At 39.0% G+C, this 18,099-nt stretch overlaps 4 protein-coding genes across 13 annotated transcripts in view; 2 read left to right on the forward strand and 2 right to left on the reverse strand.

The window, feature by feature from the left end:
* The first annotated feature begins 414 nt into the window (after positions 1-414).
* Positions 415-11,038, forward strand: LOC122085519 (isochorismate synthase, chloroplastic-like). 10 transcript variants are annotated; one of them, XM_042653988.1, is made up of 16 exons: positions 434-1,140; positions 1,282-1,482; positions 2,217-2,452; positions 2,557-2,674; positions 2,806-2,922; positions 3,036-3,182; positions 3,307-3,381; positions 3,481-3,549; positions 5,696-5,814; positions 5,943-6,000; positions 6,225-6,335; positions 8,878-8,962; positions 9,574-9,671; positions 9,791-9,883; positions 10,035-10,106; positions 10,562-11,038. In XM_042653988.1, the coding sequence occupies exons 1-15, from the start codon at positions 1,024-1,026 to the stop codon at positions 10,086-10,088; spliced, it is 1,698 nt and encodes a 565-aa protein (XP_042509922.1). In that variant the 5' UTR covers positions 434-1,023; the 3' UTR covers positions 10,089-10,106; positions 10,562-11,038. The 10 variants fall into 10 exon arrangements, 8 of the variants coding, with proteins under 8 accessions (XP_042509923.1, XP_042509927.1, XP_042509918.1 ...); XM_042653986.1 differs by having other exon boundaries at positions 435-1,140; positions 10,035-10,119; XM_042653987.1 differs by having other exon boundaries at positions 436-1,140; positions 10,776-11,038.
* A 931-nt stretch (positions 11,039-11,969) lies between these two features.
* On the reverse strand, positions 11,970-14,097 carry LOC122086122 (pectate lyase-like). The gene is made up of 3 exons (XM_042654831.1): positions 13,571-14,097; positions 12,812-13,469; positions 11,970-12,726 (listed from the first exon to the last, which is right to left on the reverse strand). The coding sequence occupies exons 1-3, from the start codon at positions 13,756-13,758 to the stop codon at positions 12,259-12,261; spliced, it is 1,314 nt and encodes a 437-aa protein (XP_042510765.1). The 5' UTR covers positions 13,759-14,097; the 3' UTR covers positions 11,970-12,258.
* Positions 14,098-15,339: 1,242 nt separating this feature from the next.
* LOC122087522 (22.0 kDa heat shock protein-like) lies at positions 15,340-16,391 on the forward strand. The gene is made up of 2 exons (XM_042656678.1): positions 15,340-15,577; positions 15,690-16,391. Exons 1-2 carry the CDS (start codon positions 15,448-15,450, stop codon positions 16,214-16,216), a joined length of 657 nt encoding a protein of 218 aa, XP_042512612.1. The 5' UTR covers positions 15,340-15,447; the 3' UTR covers positions 16,217-16,391.
* Positions 16,392-16,774: 383 nt separating this feature from the next.
* Positions 16,775-18,099, reverse strand: part of LOC122086326 (alpha-amylase 3, chloroplastic-like) — a 35,706-nt gene continuing 34,381 nt past the window's right edge. The window contains exon 13 of the mRNA XM_042655089.1: positions 16,775-17,348. Within this exon, the coding sequence (XP_042511023.1) occupies positions 17,190-17,348 (159 nt within the window). The 3' untranslated portion in view covers positions 16,775-17,189. The remainder of the gene's footprint in view (positions 17,349-18,099) is intronic.

The following is an 18,099-nucleotide window of genomic DNA, read 5'->3' on the forward strand; positions in this document are numbered from 1 at the left end:
GCAATCAGAAGTCTTCTTGCACTGTTGAAGATGATAATCAATGGGGGGTGAAGTGGAATGTAGGTAATGTGCCCATCCTTTTCCCTCGATGTAATCACTACCCATTCATCAAGTAATATCTTCATATTTGGATTATTTTGCACAATCCATATGTAAAGGGTATATTCAATACGGCTCAAATATTTGCCACATGGTAGTTTGGATGAGGCTTAAAATTTGTAAGTAGGATCCATCGTCACAAACAACATTTTAAATTTTAACCCTGGAAGAGTTTGCCAAATAGCAAATAGAACTAGGAACATTCAAGAAGGTGGGAGATCGCACATTAGTGAGTGATTAGAATATTGTACGCATATAGAAATATACATTTTAATACATAAGAAGCTATTTGACTGATGTCGATTATGAAATTTGACAGGTGAGTAACAAAACTTGTCAATAGAAAAACATGCATGGATGAATGCCAATTAAATTATATTTTGAAGAAAGTCAAACGGTGGAAATGGTCTCATCGTCTTCACCTTTCTATGTTGTATTATTACCTTTTATTAAGAAAAAAAAATAATAAATAAATAAATAAAAGGGAACTTGAGATTCTCAATAAAACGGATAGAAAGCTCAGAAAAAAGGAAAAACATGTACTGAGAAGACTGATTCTCTGATACGATCCATCATGAAGAAGAAGGGCAAGACACCTCAACAAAGGACGTGGCAAGGATTTCAACAGCATTGGGGTCCATACAACGTTCCTTAGCATTAAGGAACTACGTGTAAAGGAGAAAGGATTTGCAAAAGACAATTCTCCTAGGATATGAGGGATCATGATGGCCATTACTTGTGGTAGCAGACAGAGAACCGAATATGTATAAAGAAAAGCCATTGGCATTGTAAGAAAATACAGAATAACATCTACCCTCGAAGCTAGCAATTGTTCTATCCAGGTTATTTGAGTTTTTCCCTATCACTCTCTTTCGCAAGTACGAGAGAGCGTGAGCGTGTGTGGTGGTGGTGTAGGTGTCTCTCATGGCAGCGGCAGCTCGGTCAATTGTGGGGTTCCCAGGGCCGGAGCTAGTGATGAAGTGTTGTTTCTCAGCCTCCCCTGTTTCGACACCTTACTCTGTTCCTTCACCTCCTCATCAAGTAAGCATTAAGCATTTCACTTCTTATCCTCTTCAATTGCTATCCTCCCCCTCTTTCTCCTTCTCCCCTTTCTTCCTTTCATCTGGATTTTATCTTTATATGAATTTCACCAACTGGGTTTGTATTAAACTGCTATTGTAGAGATATCATCAGAGTAATAATGGATGTTTGCTGACCATGAATGGATGCGAGGGAGATCCAAGAACCCCTATTGGGACCATCGAGACTCGCACTTTCCCAGCCGTTCCTACCCCTGCATTGGCCATGGATCACCTCAACTCTGCCATCTCCGAGTTGAAATCCGACCCATCTCCTTCTACTTCTGGAATTATCCGTCTCCAGGTACTATCCCCCTCTTCTTCATCCTCCCATTTATGCTACTTCGGCCTAATCAGTTTATCAACTCGTTAAGTTCAATAGTTTTAGTCTAATAACGATTATTATCACTAATTAACGATGATTAATTTTTTTATTTAAGCCCAAAATTACCCCTACGTTAGGGTCACTGGTAGGTTCAAATACTTCCACGTGAACACCCTACTGGAAGTCTCTTTATTATTGATATCTTATCCGGAATCCGGATCCGTCCTGAAAGATCCTGTTTCGAGGAACGGGATTGGCCCCTATCCGGATTACTATCCGGGTTACTGGATTAGGATTGGACAGTGGCTCGTGGCTGGCTCCTCACTCCTCAGTCCTAGCTCTCCTGTCCGAGTGGGGCCCATCAGAATCAGTAGATTCAATCCATGGCCCACCCAAACGTCGCAGATAAGTTTCCCCAGATTCGAGATCGGTCGGTCGGTCGGTCCGTCCGTCCGTCCGTCAGGTTTTATCGTCGTAACCCATAAGTTAACGGTTGGGTTTTTGGGTTTGGGTCCCACTACTGCCGCGTGTATCCTGTTCTGTTGATTCCCGCGCTGATCAGGATTTTGAATTAGTTTTCAGATTTAGAAACCCCAGCGATTTAACCATAATCTATAAATCTAATTCATCTCTTCAGCGCACATCATAGAATCTGAATTTTGAATTCAGAATACAATTCCGATTGCTCAATCTAAGATGTGCGGGATCTTAAGGTCCCAATTCTGCAGCAGTTCGAAGCCATCGGTTGGCTCCATGAGCAGCACCATCTTCCTCGTTGTTACTTCTCTGCTAGATGTCAGAGTTCCAATCTCGATCTCTTGTTCGACCCTACTAATGGAAAGTTTCAGAGCTCTGAGAAGAAGTTGGTCAGTGTTGCTGGCGTGGGATCTGCAGTCTACTTCCGGGACTTACATCCCTTCTCTTTGGATGATTGGAAGTGTATAAAGAGGTATCACAAATTTATATATATATATATATATATATATTTTTTTTTCTTTCATGACTTGATCCTGATAAGAATTTCTGCAATTTCTTTTCGTTCAATGATGAAAGGTTCCTCTCTAAGGGTTGCCCACTGATTCGTGCCTATGGGGCTATTCGGTTTGATGCAATGGCTAACATTTCTCATGAATGGGAAGGTTTTGGTTCGTTTTACTTTATGATTCCTCAGGTAGCCCAACTGCTCTTCTTTATTTCAGTTTTCAAAGCAGTTTCTGAATTAACAAATCTTGAAGAACGATAATTTCAATTTATTTTTCAACTCAGTATTTAAACTACACATTGCGAGGAACTAAATGACAGGTTGAGTTTGATGAGCTTGAAGGAAGTTCCATTCTTGCTGCAACTATTGCTTGGGACGAAACACTTTTATGGTCTTGGAGAAAAGCAGTAGATTTGCTTCAAACTACAATGTGCCAGGTCCTGATCTGCTGATGGATACGAGTTAATTAGCCGTGTCTTCTGTTTATTTGTGAACTGAAATGGCTTGCTTTACATGGATACTTTCTCTGTTTTTGTCTGTGATAATTCAGGTCTCTTCTGTTGTTGCCAAATTACAAACAGAAGTCCCAATAGCATCCGTCCTTCGCAACAATCACGTTCCCAGGAAGGATTCTTGGGATGTCACTGTTAACAGAGCTTTACAAATGATAAGCAGAGGTGGTTCAGGACTAACGAAGGTAGTGGATTATGGTCTCTCTTTCATTCACGTGTTCTGTCATTCAAACATATCATGTAGTTCCCCATGGATTTCCATACCCTCATTGCATAATTAGATTCATTAAATTTGTGATGGAAATTTAGGTTGTACTTGCACGCAGTACTAGAGTGGTTGGAAATAAGGATATTGACCCTCTAGCATGGTTAGCTTGTTTACAGGTACTGTTTTCTTTATCCAATTTCATATTCAAAAATCATTCTCTATGTGGAGTTCAGATTCAATTTAAATTTTTTTTGCACCCAATTAAATATGTGCAGGTGGAAGGACAAAATGCCTATCAATTTTGTATTCAGCCACCTGATGCACCTGCATTTATTGGAAACACTGTATGTGCAATCAGATGTCAGGAAATATATGACCTCCTTGTGTAGACTTGCATGCTTTTGTTATTTCCAACGGAACAATTGCATTTTGTTGCTTTTTTTTTCTACTTGCATCTTCTACTGATATTCTTAACTGAAATCTTTGTTGTTATGGTCTTCAATGATTTAAGTCTGGAAAGAATTGTAAGGTCCATCAAGAGAAAACACAATAACCCAGTGTAATTTCAAGCATTCCTGGGATAGGCACAATTATTTTTTTGGGTGAATTATAGGCACAATTCAATAATCCCTTTTACCCCTTTTTTATTTCCTACTTGTTAACATCTTGATATTTTAGGGAAAAGTATTTGGTGTCGACTCCCAAAATAATGGTTCCTATGACTTGATGGCTCTTATTAGGTCCAACTTCCAAGATGATCCACAGTGAATCACTTCATCGGAAGTCTGAAACTGACATATGGCAAGAAAGAACACCAATTGATAGTTATATCTTAATCAGAACCTCTTCCTTCTATGTTGTAACTTCAATGATTGTACTTAAATCCCAAGAAACCTGAGGCCCAAGACTTCTATCAAGGGAACAGGCTTAAAGATTTCGTTCCACTGGAACACCTGCAATTTTTCTTGTTATTTATATTTCATACTTGGGCTCCTAGGTGTTACAGATGGATCCACCCTTATTTCAATGGATTCAGTGATTAAGTAGAGAATTTTGTTACTATATGTAAGCCTCCGGTTACAATTTTGCCTTACTCGGTTCCAAGAGACTGAAGCATCAGTGGGGTCTACTTGTTACAAAAGGCGAACATCACCATTCCAAAACATTCACATAGGTCCTCAGGCGGGCAGGGGCCCAACACAAGTTTTAGTGTTTGTAAGGAGTCATTCTTGGTTTGGGTTGAAAATCAACACTGAAATCCTTTCACTCAAATCGTGGAAGTCTTGTGCATGTGAAGAAATTCTGTGTTTAGGATTGAGATTCGTGCAATCTTTGTATGTATGAATTTCGTGACTTCGTTGCCAGTACTATAGTTCTGTTTGGTATTCCATGAAAGCGGAATACTGAACGTTTACTCTAGCAGTTTAGTTTGAGTTCCATTTAAGTTAAAGTATCCAAAGCATGGCATTTACTGTGCCAGCATGAATGTAGGTTATGAACCATTGAAGAGAAGTGCTTCTCTGGTGGAAATTAAGATATTGTCAAGTGTATTCTCTACTTCATAACATTGTGTTGATACCACAACTTTGGTTCAGGAGCTGATCTAGCCCAATTATCATCATCTGAAAAGCAGCACAACATATATTGACTCCCAAAAAAAAAAAAAAAAAAAAAAAAAGATGGGAAAGATACAGCCACGATGTCAATGTGGAGATGACAATAGTTAAAGCTAGCCATATAATCACTCCTCTGGTTGCCAGATTGGTAAAGTTGCGTCTCGCTACCATAATTTGGTTCGGAACTCATCCTTACCCATTTGTGTACTCAACCAACCAACCAGAAAAATATAATGAAGTTTGTTCAAAGGTGCTGGCCTTAGGTCTATTTTCCAGTGATACTTGACTGAAAAATGCACTAAAACTTGAGGAACAAAGCAGGGACACAACATTAGGGTGGAAACTACAGGGTTAAGTATCTACAATTTTAAATTGTAATCAGTAAACCTTTCAGGTATGCTTTCTTTTTGTCTCGTCATTGACACAGCTTCACAATAAGGTAGTGGTATCTATAGAAGAGATGCATACAAGCTTAAAGTAAAGGGGTTCCATGTATCATTAGTGGTCGGTGAAAGAAAGTTACTAGGCACTTTTCAGAACTAAGGATATTTCTGATACAAAAGTAGGATATATTTTTCTTAAATAATTGTATTTGTTGTCAGAGCTGCATTTTTTGCAAAAATCATTGCTAATATGTACAATAAGTTGATTGTACCAACATGGAAATATCCTTTAGCCTTCCTTTCCATGCCATCTTTGATGGAAGTTTCTGTAGGTTAGAATTCGCTTATGTATTGAAAGTATAGACAGTGATGAACTAGATGTTGCATGTTGCAAGATATTTTGTAAAGCTGAAATGTGTTCAACAGAAATTAAATTTGAACTTCGATTAAGTGACTGTTCTAAGTAATTACTTGTGTGAACTTTTTAATAGCCCGAGCAACTATTTCATCGGAAATACTGTAGCGTTTGCAGTGAGGCTTTAGCTGGAACTCGTGCAAGAGGTGCATCGGAGGCTCTAGATCTTCAAATAGAACGTGATTTACTTTCCAGGTTTGTTTTCTACCTTTCAACATACTGAAAATTGGTCTACCGATCAGATGTTAGAAGTCATCCATTCGCTTTTTCTAAATTAAAATCCAGCCTAAAATTTTAATTGGCACCCATCTCTTATTTTACAGTCCTAAGGACCATGTTGAGTTTATAATTGTACGAGAGAGCATTAGAAGAAAGCTAGAGGCAAGTTGACTTCGATACCCTTCTGCAGTCACCTCTAGTTCTGTACATTGTGATGCCAGATGCATGGCAATTTGGTAGTACTTAAGTCCATCTTGTCACATCTTTTATTCGATGCTATATCTTCTAGTTATTCTATTTTATTGATATTATAGCCTTTATAGGTAAATTGTTTTGGAAGAGGACACTTCCATACCTGTATTCATTTCTGAAAATATGAAGTGCAGGTTATATGCGATAGGGTGTTGGTAGAACCTAAAAAAGCAATTAGAAAATTCCGAAGAGTACAACACCTCTATGCTGGATTGTCAGGAAGGTTAAGAAGTGAAGATGATGAGGTAAACTGTTTCCGGAAAGATGTAGATCTAGCTCCTTAAATTTCAAAGCATGAGTTATCTTTAATCCACTTGCCCAGCCTGTCACTCACTTTCTTACATGGATCTCAATTTTTTTCTATTTCTTCTATCTAGAGTTTTAGTTTTGAAATTAATTGGGATTCCTGTGTATATGCTCTTGTTAACATTGAGATTGTTTCAGAACTTTGAGTTTTAGAAAGTTTCATGTTTCCAGAAGTTGTTATTACCAAGGGAAGAAGCCAATGGAGCCTTTATATATACCTAATAAACAAAACCCTGTGTGGTGACGAAAATCAGCAACTTTCTAGACCTTCTCATTGAAAAAGAAAATGGAAATTGTAAGAATGTGATCCCAATTCAGAAACTACTAAGCCAATTTTATATTCTTTTATATTTTTCACCATTATTTGGCTATATGAAAATCAATAATATCATTTCTCCTGCTTACTTTTCTTAATTTAATCTTATTATGATTAATTTTTAACCAATTTTAAGTGATCTAAGAAAAACAAAAAAGGAGTTGAAGATGTCAACTATTTGAAGCCTAATGTATACTTCTCAGGTTCGTCCTTCTTCTTTTCTCCCAACCCCCCCCCCCCCCTTTGTTGGTGTTGGGAGTTCAAGGAAATTGGAGTGGCTCAGACGTGGACAAATTTATTTGAAGGAGCCCAAGTCCTGCCAAGGCTGTTTTCACTTCTTGCTGACATCATCCTGTTATTGCATCCACACCTTCCAATGCGTGTTGTCTCATGATCTTAGCTTGTTATTTTACAAGTTCATGAGATTCATTGAGCTTGTTAATTGGGCCCAAACATAATAAAGTAAACCATACACCATGGTGTTGGTTTTCTGAACTTTAATCATGAGTTTTCTGGAGACCAACCCTTAGTAAATATTGCAGTTCTAACTTCGAGCCAGTGAGATCTAATGGTAGATCAACTTGCGATGGGTTCACGGTTAAAGGAATAAGAACTATATTAGGAGAAATTGAATAATTCAACCAGGACAAATATGATGTGCATGAAATTATGGTTGGTTGCTCTAATTAGTTAGTATAATAGGTCTGCAAAAGCTGATCTAAATCTGACAGACAGATTCAGAGATATACGAGTAACCTAATTGGATTAGAAACTGGAAACTCAGACTGACAACAAAAACTGATTGCAGTAATGTAAAGGGTTATGAACTGATTCAATTATTGACTAGTTAATGAACAGTGAAACCTTAACAGTAGTATGAAATCAAACTAGTTTTGAAGAAGTATAATTCCAGTAGGAAATCTGAAACCAATGGAAAATTAGGATTTTAGAACAAGAACCGAAAATAGGACTCTAGGATAATATTTTGAAATCAATCAAAGCAGAAACTAGTTCAGCAACGCTAAATCAAAAGTTACAAACAAGTAATTGCAGGATAAAGCAAGAGTTTCAGATCTGACTTGTTTGATGGAGGAGGAAAACAAGATAGAAGAGAAGATATGAATCAGGAATCCACCTGATCCTTTGGGTCAGAATCCCACCAGTACCCCACCTTGGAATCTGCCAACCAAAACAAAGCAAAGCTTCTTCTTTATTTCTCAAATCTGTGAGTAGGGCATCGCCCTTACATATATTTTAATAAAACTTCAAACAGAACTCAAACTAAACGCCTAAACTCCTCCAGACAATAGCAGGTTTCGAGGTGTTCTTAAGTCTTAACTCTTAACCGACTAGGATTCTATTAATAAAGAAAAGAGACTGAAAATAGAACCATACTGTTCAAGGCGACTAGGCGACCTAAGGCATTGAAGGGGCGCCTTGGCTCAAGGCACCCACCTACATGCCCCAGGTGTGTAGTACAGGTAATATAACAATAATAATTTTCTATAATTATGCTTATATGCAACCCAGAAGCCATATCAATGCAATATGACATAATCATGCTAGTGATGACCTAATATGAGAAAGCCAACATATAATAAACAAAACATAGGATATAACATAACAAAGTAATAAACATAACTTGTGAAGTGTCAAAAAACTGATATAAGGTGTGTTATCACAAACAAGGTGATGCCTAGGCATCCAACGCCGTTTTTACATCAAACAAGGCGTGTTGTCGCCTTGGACCCCTTGGAGACACCTTGTAAATTATGAATAAAACTCAAAACAAACCCCACGATTTTAAAAACTAACAAATCATGTATTCCTACTTCCGACCCCATACTTTAGGCCTATCAAAATGGTCTATTACAATAAAAACCCATAAGACCAACGGCCCAATGCACATGAAACCCAACCCAACGCTATTATTTCCACTAAAAAGGAACTTATTTTCTCTGATTTATCTGCACTGGTAGGAGATAAATTTATATGTCCCTTGTTTTTGTATTTCACTCCTGAATTGAACACCTTAGAGAATATACTTATGATTATTTGAAATTTCCGTTGTGTGGAGGATTCGTTAATTCTTGGCAAGGTTGACTATATTGTATCACCTGAACTTTTATTGTGGAATGGTTTTGATATTTGCTTTATTTTTCCAGTTTGACATCTTGTCTTCTCTTCACCCTACTCCAGCAGTTTGTGGATTTCCTACAGAAGAGGCCCGCCGGTTTATTGCAGAAACTGGTGAGTGCAGGAATTGTATTACCTATGATTAACAATACATGCAATAAAACGTAAGAACATAATCTCCAGGATTTTGGTCCTGTTTAGTCCTAAAATTAACTTGCTTTCTACATTTAAAGAACAAAAATTCCAGGGATTTTTTTTTTTTTTGGGTAGGTGGGTGGTGGGGGAGGAGGCATCAGATATTTCTTATTCCCCCTCATTCCTCTTTAGAAATATCATTGATGTTCTGTTAATGGACTGGTGACTTTGCAATCTAGGTAGATCTCCAGCTCCTCCTTAGGTGTGCAAGTTTCTTTTGAGGCCACATTTACATGAAAAAACTTGAAATGCATTGATTCTCTTAATAGCTTTGTTTTCTTGATGTATAGGTTATATGAAATAGATCAATTTATTCCTGAGCTAATTTAAGGTTTTTTAGGCCAATGGAACCTAACTGTAAGTTAAAAGCTGGGTTCTTTTTGATAAGTAGATTAGAGGAGATGAATTATCTCTGTTTCATTTAAAAGTTTTTCAAATGTATGGAACATAACTGCAAGAAACTCTTTCTGGATGCTATTTCAAGTTAAAGTGTCTTTATTCTTTAATCTCAATAGCGTATTATTGTTCAGAAATGTTCGATCGTGGAATGTATGCTGGCCCAGTTGGCTGGTTTGGTGGAAGGGAGACTGAATTTTCTGTTGGGATTAGATCTGCCCTGGTGGGAAAGGTTAGATTATTTTCACCTAGTTTAAGCACCTTTTAGGGGATATTTTCCTTGTGCATTCTTTAGCATTTATCGGAGACCTACACATCTTAGAATTTAATACTGACTAACTTGGGTGTTAGGGTATTGATGCATTAATTTATGCTGGAGCTGGGATAGTTGAAGGGACTATTTCATCTTTGGAGTGGGAAGAACTGGAATTGAAGACATCCCAGGTCTCTCTCTCTCTCCACACACGTAAATTTATGTGTACTTATATAATAATATCTATTTAATAGAGAGATCATCTATGTGGTACAAATCGTTTATGGCCATTGTCTGCAAAAGGCCATGGCTATTTTTTATACTGGTGTCTCTTCTTGGCAGTTCTCCAAATTGATACGGTGTGGGGTGCCTCTTAGTACAGAAGTGATAATATGAGGGAAATCGAATGGAAAGGTTGCAATTCTGAGTATGGCTTTATGCTTTAAAAACTCTTGTTTCATAATTTTATACGTTTCTTTCTTTTTCTAAACTCTTCTTTGCTTAATTCAATGATACATAATCTCCAATACCGAGTACTTGTATGTGGCCACAATGCCAGTATCCTAGTTCAGTTCTCAGGGGTTGTTCAGTAACCTGTTTGATCTTGAATATTCGGCTCTCTGAATAGTTGTATGCAGGGTTTAAATTATTGTTCCATATCGTATCGGTATTGGTGGTTATCGGTACATATTGTATCGACACACATATCGGTATCTTTAGAAGGGTTACTATATGAAATGTTTAAAGTTTCGGTCCGTATTGTATCGGTATTGGTGGGTATTGGTACACTACTCAGTACTGATACTTTAAACCTTGGTTATATGTGTGTCTTTGTACATGTGTGGAACATTTTTTTTATCTGCTTTCAGGTTGTATGACAGGAGTGAACATAGAATTTGGCTTTGTACTATGTCCTGGAGATGTTTCTGGACTTTTTTCAGCTAGTTGTTAGTACCTTAAGAGAGAAACTAGATGTTTAGAAAAGGGAAAAGGGAGTGTTCTGTTTCCAGAGTTGCAGCAGATTAAGAATCTAAATTTGATCATGTAATCCTTACTAAAAGAGATGAATTTGCATGGTGGCAGCTATCATAACAAAGAAACCATAAAGCTCCATCAAGAGGAAGGCATCCAATTCAATCAGCTTACATGCATATTCTGAAGTCAACCGTCACCATGTATCGCCCCATTTTATGTGGTCTTCATTCAAACCCCTTATTTGTTTTAATTGAATTCATAAGCCCTTTTTTTTTTTTGTGAAAATTCATAAACCCTTATTGGGACATATATGATGGCAAGAAGGAATAGTTATCAAGGAATAAATATATACTAGTTACTTTGCTTTTTCACTTGAATCTTGTACCATCTCCCCCCCCCCCCCCCACATCAGTTTGTTAAAATTCATCCAGATCCATAATCCCCAATGTGCATTGTAGCAGCAGAACTATTAGCAGGCATGACCCAGATCTATTTCGTAAGCAGTAATCGCGGTCATTCACTGGGCTAGATGGATCCCAATCATTGTAATTCATCTAAAAGGATGAGCCAAGTTCCAAGCTAAGCACTGGCTGTTGTGAAATCCAGCCTCTTCATCAAATCTATGTGAAGGACTAATGAAGTACTAAATTATGATCGTACAACATGACTCAAGCATGATATGTGCAGGTGAGTGCAGACTAAGAATTCATGGGCCTCGGAAAATTTTGTATGCCTAAAAATAATCTAATCAAATCAAACAACCAGGCTATCCAAACGAGTGGACCATTTCAGCAAGAAAAGGTTAGTGCAAGGTGGGGAAGCTATTGCTCTTCTTTCTCCGTTTTCACTTGTTCCAAAGTCTTTATTTGTTGAATGTCCATGCTTCTCCCCTCTGGCTTTTGGTTCTTACTCTGTAGCCATGGACCGTACTGAGCTTCAATGATTGAATAGAGACCCAAAACTATACATAGCTCCAAACTGAAGAATATCATTCACCTGTACCGTTTCTTATTGTGTGTTTAGGCTCAAGCTGCAGAACCCTCTTAACACTTTCAGAACAGCAAAAGAAATCATTGAAGAGGCCTATTGTTTTTCGTGCTTTGTTTCTGAGTATCTGTATGCAGTAATTCATAGTTCTTTAGCCTTGCCCAGGTGGTGGTGGGACTGGCAGAGGGAGAGAGAGAGTAGAGAAAAAATATATATATATCAGTTTTGGGGTCAGTATGGCCCCTCTGGGACTAGTCAGGCTGAAGGCGTGGATAACTCGTTAGCAAAAAATAATAATAAAAATATAGAAGAAAATAACAGTAATATAAAACCAATAAATTGAATCAGTAGCTGATACCAATTAATATCTATTTACATTCTTTTTTCCCTCTTGTTTCCATTTTTATTTCTTTATGATTAATTTTTTTTTCCTTGAAACTAAAAACAAACTTAGGAAGAAGAAGAAGCACATCCTCAATGAACTAAAGGTCCTGAACTTATCCCTGACCTACACATGCACCTACACAGTTGCTCTTTGTTTAAGCACGGTAGGCTTCTAAGGTGAAGTGTCTGAAGAAGCAGCAGCAGAAGAAGAAGAACCGATTTAGCAAGGCTTGCCGATCTTGCAGTTGAGTGCACCAGCAAAGCGGGTTAGCCTAGTGACAAAGGTGCCGGGCTTTGGCCTGATCAAGTCTTTGTTTGAGAAGAGCTTCTTCTTGAATGGGGATCCCGATTGCACGAAGAAGGCACCGTTCATCATCAGATCACCCTCAGATCTCCAACACCAGTTCTTCCAAACATCCTCCCCTGCGTAATCCCTCTTGGTCACCTCCTTTGCTGCCGCTGTGGGTGGAGCGATGAAGCGGTTGCCTTGGCTGATGATGGTTGGGTGTTGGCTGCCACCAATGGCGTACATTAGCCAGTGTGTGTAATCATTGTTCAAAACGTGGACGAATCCCCATCGGACCCTCGGCATCCTCTGAACTAATCCCCTCCCGAAGTGGTTGAATGCTACCGTGATCTGCATCTTCTCGTCAGCAGCGTAGCTGTCACTTGCTCCGAACAGCATCGCCTGTTCACATAACTCACCAGCATCAGTGAGTCGACTCGGAATTAGTTAAGTTCGTTAAAAAATCAGTTAGTTATGTTCAAGTCACCTCGTTGTGGCTAGTGAAATGGTTATTGGAGAGGGTAATGGCGGTGGAACCCATGATGGCATCGATGAGGCCGTCCTTGCAACGGGACATGGACATATGGTCCACCCAGACGTTGGTGGAGCCGAAGATAGAGATGCCGTCACCGTCGCTACCACTGCGCTGGCCGTAGTGGTCGACAGAGTCACGGATGAGGCCGCCACCGCTAGCGTAGATGTCGTGGATATGGAGGTTACTGAGGATGACGTTGTCGACGAACTGTAGAGTAATGCCAGCGCCGTTGGCGATGTGGACGTGGGCGCCACGGCCGTCGACGGTCTTGTGGGAGGTTATCATAAGCTCCTCGCTGAGACGGATGACCATGTCGTGGGCGAAGATGATCCAGAGTGGCTCCTTTTGGATGACGCCGTAGCGAAGAGTGCCGGGCTTTGGGTTGACCATGTCGGAGTCGGAAGGGTCAGTGACGACATAGATGCGGCCGTTCTTGCCACCCTTGGTTTTCCTGCCGAAGCCCAACGCGCACTTGGTGTACCTCTTTCGATTCTTGGCCCAGTTGGGTTGGCACCTCCAGCACCTATCTATTGGGTTGGTCGCCAGGCATGGCCCTACGTGGCTACTCAACGACCTTCTCGTTGTGTTTCTCGCAGCCCTCTTCAATGCCCTGCATCATCCAATTTAGTATTCCAGTTCCATAGTAAGAAAGGATGGTGATGAGATGGGGAAAAGGAAAGGTAAAATTTTGGAAGAATGAGAGGGACACACTTGTCTACATGTGCGTTGAATTGACTGGTGACTGCCTCAGGGTTGGGTTCATAGTTGTGAATGGTGCGCTGCTCAGCCTCTTTGGCTCGCTCCTGCCACACCTCATCGAAGTCTGCGATGTGAGCCCTCACGGCATGGGTGAACAGAGCGAAGAACAAAAAGAAGATGCTGGGCTTAGGTAACTCCATTTTGCTCTCTCTTTCTCTCTCTCTCTCTAGGAATAAACCCTTTAGTATCGGTGAGATAGATTCACAGATAAAAGAGTAGACCAAGGCGAAACCAAGAAATTGAACCTACACTTAGTTTACACCATTCTTCTCATTGTTTACGTTTACGTGGACTGCGAAACCATTCTTCCGAGCATTATCTCTCTGCTTTATATATACTGGCAACGGAGAGCCCAAAACAGAGAATAAAGACTAGAGGGTGAGAAATGGGGCGACAAGTGAGGCCTTCCACCTGACCAATAACTCTCTCGTCCCTTGGTTTTTTTCTTTTCCCTTTTCTTAATTCTTCATGTCGGCCAGTCAACGGGGTTGACAGATTCAACCCTCCATATCTATCAATGCCTCATTATAGCACCCCATTTAAATTTGGGCAAGATATCATTGTCTGGTCGTGTATGTCCCAACACCAAATGGGGGTCGAGTGAAGGGACATCAACTTGGATGAAATCTTTTATTTTAATTGGGACAGTGTAATAATTTTATACACTCATGTGTTTAGATGTAAGGGCCACATGATCAGGTAGCTTAGGGTTTTGACCCAAGTAAATAACTAGTAGGAGTAAAAAATGTTGTTAAGCTATTTAGCATTTGCTAGCATGTCCTTGTGTCTATCTCTCCTCCTAGTACGCTATGTAGCTTACTAATGTTCTTTCTCTCCTAACGTAGCTTAGGGTTTTGGCCCAAGTAAATAACTAGCCGGAGAAAAAAATATTGTCAAGCTGTTTAGCGTTTGCTAGCATGTCCTTGTGTTTATCTCTCCTCCTAGTACACTATGTAGCTTGCTGACGTTCTTTCTCCCTTAACACCCCCCCCAAAAAAAAATGCAATGACTGGATGAATCATGGTTTTATGCCATGTACATCGTACCTTATGATAGTATGAGTCACAATGTCACATATACACAAAAAAAAAAAATAATAGGAAAAAGAACGCTGCCGTACGTCCATGGTTTGAGGTATTGATATCGGATAGCTTAAGACTGGTGATTGTATCAGTATCTGATCTTGATACCATATCAATATCATATAAGTGAAATGGTATGAACGAAGGGTAAAATAAAAAATAAAAATAAAAACATTTTTTTAGAAAAAGTATGGATAAACTTGTCCAATACATATCTCTATCTTAACGATTTCGAAGGTTTTTTTTTTTTTTTTGGTATTGTGTACTAAAATTGGTATTGTAAATTGATTGTGAATTGGATAACAAAAATTGAATACAAAAACCAGCTCGAATACAAAACTATTCTTATTTTGGCTGATTTCCCAGGCTATGCATGTAGACCCTAACACGAAACAGTCTTTTGAATCTAATTGAAACGTGGGAAAAGTAAAGAATATTATGGACCTTTCCCTCTAGTAATGTCTACATGGAAAACAGGCCACCAGCCCTTCGTCTTAGAGAAAAAGATTGGAATAAGCATCCATGATTCCTCAAGAAAAGCTATTGAAAGTTGAAACGGGAGTTTCACGTTTCCAAGTTTCTTCAATCAGTCTATATATATATATATATATATATATATATATATATATATGAAGGATGAAACTGAATTCATTCACAGTTTCATCATCACCAAGCATCGTTATCAAACCCAAACCAAGAAGTTCAAACTACAGAGTCTTGAGCTTTTAGTTGATCAATAAATCAATCATGGAGATGAGAGGAAGAAGACCGATTGGAGAAAGAACCTCTACGCGTCAGCTTGTGTATGTAGACTTCCACCCACATGCTGATTGGACTCATGATTCAAATAGCCATGTCCTCCTTATTGATCTTCCGGGTATCTACTTTCATTATCTTTTCTCCCACCCATTTCAATTACAAATGAATTTGGAAATGTCAAAATATTATCATTTGGAAGCTTAATCTTTCTTTTGTGGTTTTGATCCAAGGCTTCAAGAAGGAAGAGGTGAAGCTAGAAGTAGACAACAAAGGTAATGTAGCTGTCAGTGGAGAGAGGCAGTTGACTGAAAACAAATACAAGCGTTTCAAAGTGAACTATAACTTACCCATAGAATCAGATATCGATAAGATCAGTGGTAAGTTTGATAATGGCCTCCTCTTCGTAATCATCCCAAAAAAAGAATATGTGATAGAGGAAGAACCAAAGGAGCAGCCCCAGATTGCAGACACAATTGCAGAACAGAAGAAACAGGAAACATCCAAAACTGAAGAGAAACCAAAGAAAGGGGACCCAAAACAGGAAACAACCAATACTGAAAGGAAAACAAAAGAGAGTAAGAACAAAGAGGGGAAAGTTGGATTAAATGAAGATGGAGGAAAGAAGGATGAGATAGAGTTTAAGTTTGGTTATTTAGGAAGTGCAACTGAGATGATCAATAGGAACAAGGGGATGGTTTTGGCTGCCATTTTAGGATTTACAGTTGGGATGTATTTATCTCATAAACTCAGGAACTAACCTGTGGCCAAACCCTTTACCCCTACTTGTTTCTCTCGTCGTGTACCAAAAACAATGTGGTTGGTGGTGGAGGAAGATGATGTCCTCATTGTTGTACGTTTTCACTGACTTGTGGATCTCTCTGTAACATGTATACTTGTGATTATATGAAATAATAACTTTGAACATTTAAAAACTGCTTCTTTGGAAGTTTTCTATTTCCTTGCTTTTCCCCTCTCTCAGGTCTATATAGAATAGTGCTTCTTCAAGTTCCAGTAACATTAAAACTGCATAACTCCACTCATGGAGGGCAAAACTCAATGGGATTTAATGTGCCCTCCCTCATCTCTGATCCTAGGATTGCCCTGGCCAAAGATAGGAAGGTCAAGGAACAGTGACAAATAAGAGTGGATTCCCTAGTATCTCTTTAATCCTGATTCACATAAAATGTCAATATGGACATTACCAAGTACTTTGATGATGATCAACCCCAGCCACCACTTTCTTTCAAATATTGTACCCTACTGAAAATAGTTTATTTGGCAATTTTATCCTAACAATAAATGCATTCACTGCAAATTCCAGAAGTAGGGATTTTTATACATTTACAGGGAAGAAAATTATCCCTGCAATATAACAGTAAAATACATGTATGCATCCTTTATTCCAAGAATGTTTCCAAAAATCCAAAGTTCTCACCTAACTTTAGATTTCTAGGCAACCTATAAGACACACCAGCATTTTTACAAGCAACTCTTCTTGTCATGTTGTTGTGATCCACTCAAACCTCAACCTTAGTACAAGTTCCGTGGTGTTGAAGATTAGATGTTTGCATAACTGTTTGTACTGTAACTTGCGCTTATTTCCTTGGCATAACTGGTGTACTCCAGGTGTAACTTGTGCTTATTTTCTTGAAAGTGTTGATGGAACTTGGCACAAATATAGATCACTTGAAATTATGTAACTCGGCAAACATACGGCGCCATTTTTATCTTCATGATGCTTCCCAAACCTTATAATCATACCCCTGAAGAGCCAAATCCCATCTCTGCGGACCACTAGGAGGCTCATAATGCCCAGGTCCAATCTTCATTGCTAATTTCTCATCAATGATGGCAGCATACACATCACGTTCTGCCTTAGCTATCTGTACCTGGATCACACCACCACAAACAAAAGTTGAAAAAGTTTTGTGAATCAAAAGATGAGGCCCTTGCTTTTGTGTGTGTGTGTGTGTGTGGTGTAGATTTGCAGCTTCAAAAGAGAACTCGTGGAGAATTGAGAGAATCATTTTCATAATCTGTTTCAATACGTCAAAAACTGGGAGGCAGAGAATGTGGAATTTGTTAGGAAATGGACGCTATTCAGTGACGTTCCAATAGAATGCTCTTGATGGCATAGCAACTTCCAATTTTCTTATAAAAGCACTGTGCGTTGAGGGGCTCCACTGAAAGCCCAATTCTTTGTTTAGAATGAGATCATTTGGTTTCAGTTGGTAATAATATTTTGAACATCTGTGCCATGTGCTCCAGCAAGGAGGAAACAGTTCAATGTTAATCTACAGCCCTATATGCTATATAGGTAGTGGTCTCGGACACACAAGGGACATTCAAGGAAGTACTTGTGTCTTGGCTATCCAAACTTCGGAGAAGGAGAAGACTGGAGATTTGGCCATTATCTCCAGCTGACATTTCTCAACTAATATGCTTTGAAAGAAATTAAGTTCTTCCAATCATCAAACAGAGCCATCTCACAGGATTGCACTCAAGGTGAAGAACCTCACTTTTTCCTTTTTTCTCTTTTTTGGGTTGTAATACAAGGAATTCAAGGATGTAGAATACAGTATAGACAAGTAGTAAAGTTTATTGACTTATCCAACACCCCCCCCCCCCCAAAAAGAAAAG

Source organism: Macadamia integrifolia, chromosome 8 (genome assembly GCF_013358625.1).
Source record: "Macadamia integrifolia cultivar HAES 741 chromosome 8, SCU_Mint_v3, whole genome shotgun sequence".
In the NCBI taxonomy this organism is placed as follows: Eukaryota; Viridiplantae; Streptophyta; class Magnoliopsida; order Proteales; family Proteaceae; genus Macadamia; species Macadamia integrifolia.

Bases quoted from the DNA above. Each gene is read 5' to 3' on its own strand.
- LOC122085519 (XM_042653984.1), top strand. From the start codon at position 1,024: ATGGCAGCGGCAGCTCGGTCAATTGTGGGGTTCCCAGGGCCGGAGCTA. The intron at 2,453-2,556 runs GTATCACAAATT...CAATGATGAAAG, and splicing joins GATTGGAAGTGTATAAAGAG to GTTCCTCTCTAAGGGTTGCC. The intron at 2,923-3,035 runs GTCCTGATCTGC...GTGATAATTCAG, and splicing joins TTCAAACTACAATGTGCCAG to GTCTCTTCTGTTGTTGCCAA.
- LOC122086122 (XM_042654831.1), bottom strand. From the start codon at position 13,758: ATGGAGTTACCTAAGCCCAGCATCTTCTTTTTGTTCTTCGCTCTGTTC. The intron at 13,470-13,570 runs GTGTGTCCCTCT...TGGATGATGCAG, and splicing joins TTCAACGCACATGTAGACAA to GGCATTGAAGAGGGCTGCGA. The intron at 12,727-12,811 runs GTGACTTGAACA...TTATGTGAACAG, and splicing joins ATTTCACTAGCCACAACGAG to GCGATGCTGTTCGGAGCAAG.
- LOC122087522 (XM_042656678.1), top strand. From the start codon at position 15,448: ATGGAGATGAGAGGAAGAAGACCGATTGGAGAAAGAACCTCTACGCGT. The intron at 15,578-15,689 runs GTATCTACTTTC...TTTTGATCCAAG, and splicing joins CCTCCTTATTGATCTTCCGG to GCTTCAAGAAGGAAGAGGTG.